At 27.5% G+C, this 9,982-nt stretch overlaps 1 protein-coding gene across 4 annotated transcripts in view; it reads left to right on the forward strand.

Moving 5' to 3' along the window:
• Nucleotides 1-2,571: 2,571 nt before the first annotated feature.
• LOC107454647 (synaptogenesis protein syg-2) overlaps nt 2,572-9,982 on the forward strand; it is a 354,446-nt gene continuing 347,035 nt past the window's right edge. Inside the window, exon 1 of one of the 4 annotated variants that reach the window (XM_071183678.1) lies at nt 2,572-2,679. Coding sequence is in view for 3 of the 4 variants with exons in the window: in XM_016071899.4 (XP_015927385.1) it covers nt 5,745-5,877 (133 nt within the window). In the remaining variant the exon portion in view is untranslated. Of the gene's footprint in view, nt 2,680-5,435; nt 5,878-9,982 lie in introns of those variants that run through there. The other 3 variants (XM_016071899.4, XM_016071898.4, XM_071183685.1) reach the window with 3 other exon arrangements.

Below are 9,982 nucleotides of genomic sequence, written 5' to 3' on the forward strand. Positions count from 1 at the left end.
TAACTATTACAGAACATCTTGTATTTTTTAAAGTTGGTGGGTCACCCTTATTTGGAGAAAAGAAATGTATTCGTTTCTAAAATCTTCCGTGCGAGACGATGTTCTATGGTATGAAAATTAAGAGGAGTAAAATGAAAAAAAAAAATTATCTTAAAAATTAATACTGCCGCAAGGAAGTTAATTTCCAAGTAAATAAACAAAAAAAAGCTACATTTTTGTTTAAATGATTTTCAATTCGTTGTTTACTACATTATAAGTAGCCAAAAGTGAACAGTATAATATACGTAGCAAAAAGAATGGACATTTTCATTCTTTAAAGAGATTGGTTGTTGGGAATTTCAGTTTAAATTATAAGTTTAATTTTATTTAAAAATCCCTTAGTTTCTAAAATCAGCTTTTTAACTAATTTTACTCCTAATATATAAGCTATAGAACACCATAAATAAGTAGATTTAAAATTTCTGAAAAAAAAATTTTTTTTGTAATTAATATTTACTAAACTTTATAATCTTACATACTAAACATTATTATTATCACTGAACATTATGATTATTTACCCAAAAAAAACTTGATATTCTTTGTTGAAAAATGCATCAAAATGGAACGCATTTTCCCCGCTTTACGGATAAAAAATTTGGCAATGGAAATTCCTTGACATGTTTATTATTTTTCTTTCAAGCAAATGTAACTGCGGTTGAGGCGGATGTTTTAGTCGTCACTACTTCAAATTTTCACTACCAATTTTCTTTTCTTTTCCGAGATGATTACAGGCCTTTAACCTTCTGATTTTTGATAAAATTTTTATTGATACAAAATCGAAAAATAATATTTTTTTTTAAAAAAAGGAAGAAAATATAAATAAAAAGAGTGGATTATCAAACTCAGTAGCTATTTCTCATTGTGCATTTTTTTTTACTTAGAAGTTTATAATTTTATAAAAATAAATAAGGAAATAGATCATTTTGTTAATTAAATATACAGTTATATTAATTTTATGAAAGAACATTTTGTTAATATACTAATCATGGCAAAATGAAAGCCAAATGCAATGCACCAACGTTTATAAAATTATTTTCTCAATTTTTCTACACTTAAATAACATTTTTCATAATAATTACTTCCTTTTTTAAAAATTTTTATCTTGAACTTAATAACCTAAAAAATTAAAATATATTTACTTTCGGGTACTTATATTTTTCGATTTTTTTTCCGGGTAGTTATATTTTTAAGCACAAATTGATATTTATATCTAAAATGAGAGCACCCGCCTCCTCTTTGTCTCTCTTAAAAATTATGAAGATTTTACAGACAGACAATTCTTTAATATGAAGAGTTTAGGGACTGGAGAATAAAGCTGTTTATATTCATAAATGCAAGATAATCTTTGAAATAATTGAAGATCGTAATGGAACCACATTGCTAAAATTCATCTTAACCATATTTAATTAAACATAAAAATCTTTTGATGATGAAGACCGTTTCTTTCTCTCTCATAGGACAGAAATATCACATGACATGATCCAGATTTGCATCACTCTCATTAGCATACATTAAATAAAAGTCATAACTGTATTTATCTGTAAATAGTTCATGTAATAATTACTTCAAGGTATTTACTAGTAATATTTCTTTCTTTCTTTCTTATCAGTGTTATTTTCTGACTTTTGATTTTGATTAATATTTATAATTAAAAGTTTAAAATTAAGGGTGCTGCCGTTTGATAAATTAAAATAATTGCGTAATATTACATTGTGTAGAAACTTTTTATGATAATTGGGTATAATATAAAAAAAACACAACTACTTCCACTTAGTAGGAATAACATTTACCATGACGCAATGCTAAATTCTATGCCACTATAAGTCAATTATTAATCAAAAATCGAATATCAATTACTTTTCTTTATAATGCAATAAAATCTGGCGAGCAGCTATTTAAACGATCAAACACTTCGTTTGTTTATTTGTGGCTTGAAGTTAGGCTCGCAGAAAATGCCGTTCATGGGTTAAATTTAGTAGGAATAACACAACCTGTGACGTAGGCTATAGTATACCCAATTAAGTCTTATATTTATCCACCGTTTCACAATTGTTGAGAGTCAATTAAATTAGATTTGTTATTTTATTATATATATTTTAAATTTTAAAGAAATATTAAAAATATTTACCTTTTAACATTATTTGCTAGATAATCTCTTGCTTAAGGCTATTATACTAGGATTCTAATTCAGGGGCTCTATCTTTGCCATAAAATATTAAGTGTATAAACAGTAAAACTGTAACGTTGGAATGTAATATCGGTGCAAATTTGTAGAAAGCCCAGAAATTGAGGATAACATAAGCATTGAGCAAAGGAGGATCGAATCACGTTCTTCACGAGAGACTATTCTATACTTTTTAAAACTAACAAAAAGATAAATTTTGATTTTTGATATTTTGCTAGATTTACGCCGGATTGTGATGTTTTCTTTTGCCTTTCATTTTTTATATTTTGATGAATGTCGTTTTGTCTAAACTTTTTCATCTTCAATTATTTAGTTGAGTTTTTTTGTCCCCAATAGAATCGGTGGTTACACTATATTCTGAGAAGGCTCCTTGGATTATTACCAAGTAAATCGCCATAACGAACCATGTTGTTTCATTTATGGGTAATCCGCACTGAAACGTCTAAATAATTAAGGTAAGTCGATATTTAATTTTTTCATTCGCATATTACATAATATGCATTTCCACGATTTTGGAAATACGTTATTTCCTTGCTTAGTTTTGATACAATGTGCATTTTATTCGGATTATAATTTGTTTTCGGCGCCATTTTATTTGGCAGTCTAAAGCATGTAAACACATGAAAATGATAGCGAAACAATCGTGTGAGTGAGGTGAGCGAAGTGACCAGGAGGAGCCCGTTTTCTCATATTTAAGAAGAAAAAAGAAAAGAGTAGAATAATATAGTCGTATTAAAATCATTCGGGTAGACTATATTTGAGGGTGCCCCTTGATTCTCGCCAAGTTGTGATGGCGGTTGATCGCCAAACTGGGCGATGTTGAAACCCAATCGTGATTCTGATTGGTTTAGATTTTAGCGTTATTTTTAAATTTTCAAATGTATATGTAATTTCAGAGGTTCGTTAGTTCTACGTTGGATACAGGCTAGTTACGTTACTTTTGATTGAAGGTATATGGGCAGTCATAAAAAGGGACTTTAGAAAAATGTCACCGCTAGTCCGGTATTACCGACGCCATTTTTGATTCGTATTTTGCCGAATTTATGTGACGATGGAGATACACAGATTCCATTCGTGATAAATTTAGACAGTATCTAACTGTTATTAGAAAATTCTGCGCACCTAAATCAGAGAATATTCAAGCTTAATAAAGAAGTGAATTATTCTTTTCCTTTTCCCTCTGGGCTCTTACTCCATTAATTTTTGTTTCGATCCAAAATGCATTTTATTGTGTTTATTAATTTAATTATATTGGGTTCATTGCAAGTTTTGGCCGCAAAGTTTGGCCGCATTGCAATGTTTTATTGAAATATCATTATGTTTTGTCCGCTATTCCTGTTACCACGGTGTTCCGTGCAAACAGGAATGGAGCCAAACATAAGTGACCAATTTCGCCAAGGGGCACCCTCAAGTATATCCCCCCCCCCAAAAAAAAAACGTGAGTATTCAGTTTTCTAAACTGGCAACAGTAGAGTCATCTTTTATAATTCCTTTCGTTAGGTTACCTTAAGGAATAATTTAAGTTGTGTTGATTAATTAACTGTAGGTTAAGTATTTATTAAATTCATTTCATTTAGTTTTATATGATAGTTTAAGTAGTGTTAAATAGTTATAAGTTATATTTATGTATTTCTTTAGAACAATTTTGTATTTTTGTAAAATAAAAATAGCTACGAAGCATTTATTTTGTTTTATTTTTGTTCTTTTCTAAAATGGCTGAAGAGATACTAAACATAAAGTGTACTATGATATCGCACACTGTCATAACAATTAATGGTGACGAAGCTAGATTTTTTTCGAACAATAACCTTGCTCAAGTTATGGCTTGAACGGAGCGGGATGAAGTAGTACAGCTCATAATGGAGCATTGAGATCAGTTTTCTATTTTATTTCACGATAGAGAAGGAAATATTTTTGTTGCTTACTAATGAAACGTTCCTAACTCATAGTTATGGTGATTGGTGTGATTTAATGGCTGCTGGACAGATTTGAAATTATTACTAAAATTCAATGCAGAAAGAACTTTGACTATACCGCGGACATCTCTTGTAAATAGTTGAAATTAAAATTTTAAGTACTTTCGCTGCTTAAGCCGTGATCTAATTTCTTAGATCTACCGAATGCACAAAATTATTTGAATTTACATTAAAATAGAAAATACTAGTCAGTAATTTTTTTTAACCCATGTAACATTTTTCAAAATATTTTATGTTCAATTTTGAATTATAATTTAATAACTCAAACAAAAGATTTATATTTGCACCAAAACATTTCTTATCATAAAGATATCAATGGCCAAGTTGTAATTTTTTAATAATATATTTTCTATGAACTTCTATGCATTATTTAACGCATATATACATATTTTTTTATGTAAATTACTACATTAAATATCGCAAGGTCATTTGAAAATTACTAAATACCTTTTAAAACTTTTCGTTTTGTTTTTTAAAAACCGCAAAATTGTTGAATGCAAATAAGGTATTTTTAATAAATAATTAAAAAAACAAATATTTTATTTTATAAGTTCTAAGAATATCATAATTAAAAGAAAGATTGATCCGTGATGTCATCGATACAATGAAATATGACAAATAAATAAATAAATACATGGAAATGGTTAATGCTAAATTTATATCAAACACTATTTTTAGAACCATCCTAAAAAATGGAACTTGGAATACTCATGGTTCATAATAAATTTATTCTTATGTAACATTTTAATTCAATTTCTCCTTCGTCAATGAAAATCCAGGAATGCAAGGATAGCATTCATGCGATCCTGCATTTTCATAATCGTGCATTTTGTATAAACTGCATATGAAAGAAGTACACTTTTCTCTTACAACTGATTTAATACCGATTTATGCACTTAAATTTTTTTTCGAAGTTCAGAAATGAATAAGTCCCGTCGAACAGAACATAAGGGGAACAAAATTCGAAAAAAAAAAAAAAAAAAAAATGATAATCAAACTCATTTTTCTTTCTATTTGCTTTTCGAAACGAAAAAGCAGGATGCATTATCGAAATCAATTGACAACATCAAAGAAGCAAAACAAAACGAAAATAGAGGAAAATGAATCGGCAAGACATCTAAAAATGTCAATTCTCACGGGGCAAAATACCGAAACTTGCGCAGTTCTAATAACGACGGCTAGATGGCGCCATAGATACTATCTCTTCTCCCTCTAACAGTCACCCAGCGGTATCTGTTCGCTCTCCGCATCTTTTCTTCTACAACCTCTCTCATTCGTAGAAAGGAGTGTGCGAGTTAGTTTTGCCCCAATCGCTCTCCGCTCTCTCAAATCGAGCAATTTTATTTATAAAAATAAGAAGGGAAAAAAATGTCCCAGGCGCATCAGCTCTTACCCATATTTGTGACAGATATGAGCTTTCTCTTGGATTTTTTGTGGAAGAAATTGTGAAATGTGTATTTGTGGAATATAAACAATTTTTTTATTTCAAAATAAATAAATTAATAAAAATTTAAAATAGTGCTTAAATAGTGTTGTGCAACCAAATGGAAAGGGATACGACTATAAACCTCCTAGTGCTATTTTTTGTTCTGTGCGCTGTGTCCTTCCCCTGCTGGGGGTCTGCGTCCCCTATTACAAATAATATAGGTGGTGCTGGAAATGCGACAGAAATTACAGGTAATTTTTTTTCTGAAGTGATCTAATAAGTTCATAAAGTGTTATCCTGATACAGTATATTTGATATTCATATAGTTTTGTTCATTATATAATGTTCGATTATATAACGTTATATAATACAACCCTGTTTTTTTCCGGTTTATTAAACTTCATTTGTGCAGTTAACTACACTTTTTAATTATGAAAAAAATGAAATTGTTCACTTTTCACAGGTTGGAATCCAAAGTTTATGTTTTAATTTTAATTTTTAAAAATTAAATTAAAATTCACTGTGATTCAAAACCTAACATATAATTTTTCTACATAAGATTAAATTTATTAGTATTAATATAGTTACGTCCGTTACAAAATGTTACATTACATAACGTAATATTATGTAACTCATTTTTTTTTCGATAATTAAAACAAGTTTAAGCAGTTAACTACTGTTTAGTTTGTAAAAAAAATTTAAAATTGTTCACTTTCACCGATAGGGACTCCGAAGTTTTAATTTGAAGCATTTAAAATTAAATTAAAATGTTCCGTAGCTTTACAAATCATTCACATTTTCATTAGTTATATTAATCTTTAATAACAAGAACTTGTCAAGAATTTATTTAACAATTAAATTTATTTATTATCAATCAAAATAAAAAAAAATTCTAATTAACATGAAATTTTTTAGTTGACATAGATTCTTAGTTGGTATAAATTCTTAACTACAAAGCCTATTTCAGGTTCATTGATATATTACGTTTTTGTACCATAATATTTGAAAATTGATCACTCAGTTACAAATTTATCTACTATCCTTAAAATATTCTATAAAATAAAACCATAAAATGATCGAAAGGATTGATCGATCAATTTTTGGTATCATTATAAATAATATTACAATGACAAAAGAAGATTCATTAAACCTTTTTGGGCTAAGCATAGAAATTTTATAAAAATGTCATATTATTTTCATTGAACGTTTCATTGAACGTATTGAATTGTTTAAGTAAAATTCATTACGATGCGAAAAAAATATTTTGTGCGTAAGAAAAAATACTTTATTTGAGAAATAAAAAGGTACGTACATGCACCATTGACCAAATCAATGGAAAAACCATTTAGTTGAACATTTTTTTTTAATGAAATTAGTTTTAATTTAATTTTATTTACCATAGAAACAAATGATTAATTACAAGAGGGATAATTATACATTTTCAAAAAATCGTATTTCTTAAAAACCTTTTAAAATTAAAAAAAAAAAAAAAAAAAAAAAAAAACTAACGTATTTTAAAAATTTCTGAACGTGAAAGTTTGCATTTAATGGTGCTTTTACGAATCCTTGGCCGAAAATGGGTAAAATGTAAAAGGGGGAGTATGTTGCCTTAGCATTATATCTTCTTTTGTCATCGTTACTTTAACCAAATTCACTTGAACACTTATGAGTTTTCTTGTCTCCATGTTTCTCAACTTTTCGTATTTCTTTTGGGAAAAGGTCGGGAATTCGGCCTGGGTCGGAAGATGTAAGAGTTATGTACAGAACGTTTAGGAGGTATTAAATCTCATGATTCGAAAACAAGCTATGCCTAATCAAATATTTTTGTTCTTTTAAGTAAATAGAGAAAGGGTCAGTTTGTTGGTTATGATGACAGTTTGCACTTTACCATTTTCTTCAACATAGCAATTCTAATTTTTCAATGCAGTAACTAGTGTTGTTACATTTTATTTATTTATTTATTTTATTTTACATTTTGGCATCAAAACAGGAGTGTGTAAATCTGTTTTTATTTTGTTCTGGTTTTTCTGTCTGGTAATTTTGGCTCCTATCTGGCACATATATATCGGGTTTTGGCGCGCTAACCTTAGTCTAATCTTATCTAATATAATACATGAAAAATAGGTTTATATCATTCTATTTTCTTCAAAAAGGATGTTTCCTTTACCCATGAGTATTAATTAAAGCGTTTCAGTTGTAAAATGAATTCTGTTGAGTTTTGTGTCATCAGATAAAGTTAAAATACGTTAGGATTTAGTTTGATAAAATATAACATCAATTTAACAAAATACACTTTTGAAGATTTCTGATATCTATAGAGTTAAACAGTACTAACAGTCGGTATTTATTACTTCTGATAGGCATTAATTATTTCTTGTAGGAGTCCTTAATTATTTCTGATATCTGTGTCAAAGTAATTATTTTCTGATAGTTTCGTCAAAAAGATAGTAATTAAAAATTTTTTAAGCGAAGTTTTAGATGAGTAAAATTAATAATTATTTTCACTTAAGAAAATTGCGATGAACTAATTTAGTGACATGTACAGTAAGAATTTGAGTGAAACTTTTCAGTACTATGTATGCTGAGAATAGTAAGTGAGTGTTATAAATCTCAATACGTATTGCAATAACGACCAGAAAAATATTTCATTCCTGAGAATTTACTCCCGTAAAAGTACCTTATGTAAAAATTTATTATAGAAATTGGGGATTCTTATTTTTAATTGTCATTGTTATTTGAAATACACAAGTTTCTGGTATTAAATATTAAAATTATTAAAAATAACACTAAAAAATATATTGTTTTGCCATTTTTGCATCGCTTTAATGATATAAAATGATATAAAAATGCATATATGATATAAAATAACATGTGTGATATAAAAATTATATGATATAAGAATGAAGATATTATATTTCAATAGTATTGCTATAGTTTTTTTTAAAAAATGTTTAAGTTTTTCACCAAGTTTTTCTTGCTTCTCCCATTCCATGATTTGTTTGAGAAAATTTCTATAACGTTATTTCATTACGTTATATATTTCTTTCATCCTCTTTGTCTTCAATGGCTCAACAGCCCAGGGTGGGTCTTGGGCCTTCTCAAGAAGTTTTTTCCAAGCACACCATTTTTTTTTAGGCTTTTAAAATATAAATTGCTACATTTAAATGAAAACTCTTAACATAAATACGATAACTATTAACTCCAAAATTATGAGAAATTTATAATTTAAGGCTTGTATTGAACACAAAAAGTAAAAAATAGTTTTTATTTTTTAAGAGTTAAAATATTTTAACATCAGCATTAAATTTCTAATTATTTTCAAAGTTAAATGAAAATAATCTTCAAAATTAAAACTAGAAAATACCTTGCTAATATATTTTCTTAAATATTTTATTGAAAAATTAAATACCTGCTTACTTGTTGAATATTAATAAACTTTTTTAAAAAAAGTACTTCTAAGTCACGTTACTTAAAAATGATGAACTTTTTTTTCATCCTCAAGTTAAATATTTTCAAAATTTTTAAAGAAATTGTTTTAATAAGATTTTAAAACGTGATATTTTGTCTTATACATTTTAACTCGTACTATTATTTTTATTTCATGGAGTACTTTTTTTCATGAAATTAATATAAGGCACGTAGACAATTTAATTAAGAGAAAATGTTTTTTTTAAAAACCTAGTGACAGCAATTATTTTTGTACTTATTTTCTCAAAAATAACTTTTGATTTATGCTATTTTTTGTGGACTCTCTTAATTTAATTTTCAATTTCTTAAAATGCAATTTGCTTAATAGGTTAAAAAAAATAAGTACGTATTGTGTGGTCATAAGTCAGAAGAAATAACTTGCGGCTCAAAATAATGGATTGCATGTTTGAAATCATCCGCATTTTATTCACAAATAAAATATAATAATTATCAAAAATTGTATGCGAACTTTTGCCTTATCGGCTTTGTCAGTCTGCTGTTTTAGTTGATTTATGAAAAAGTAAAGCAACGTGAATGTTTGCTTATCGGATAGACGTATCTTAAATTAGTGTATTGGATAGCGTAAATTCTAAAAATTTTATTATCATTTGAATTTTATAGTATTTTATTTTTATAATAACCGCGCTATTTATTCTTCTACATAAAAAATTGGATAGATAAGTTTGCCTTTCTTTTTTTTTTTTTTGCTTAAATATATTTCCCTTTCAGAGAGCAATATTTTTTTTTTGTGTAAATTGATACCATATGAACGGGAAAATGCCAAATAAAGATTTTAAATACCTTATATTTTGTTTCATTAACCATAATTTTTGTATTTTCTTACGAGAAATGTCATTACCGTACAAGCAAAACAAAACGAAAATAGAG

The sequence above is a fragment of the Parasteatoda tepidariorum genome, chromosome 1 (assembly GCF_043381705.1).
Source record: "Parasteatoda tepidariorum isolate YZ-2023 chromosome 1, CAS_Ptep_4.0, whole genome shotgun sequence".
In the NCBI taxonomy this organism is placed as follows: Eukaryota; Metazoa; Arthropoda; class Arachnida; order Araneae; family Theridiidae; genus Parasteatoda; species Parasteatoda tepidariorum.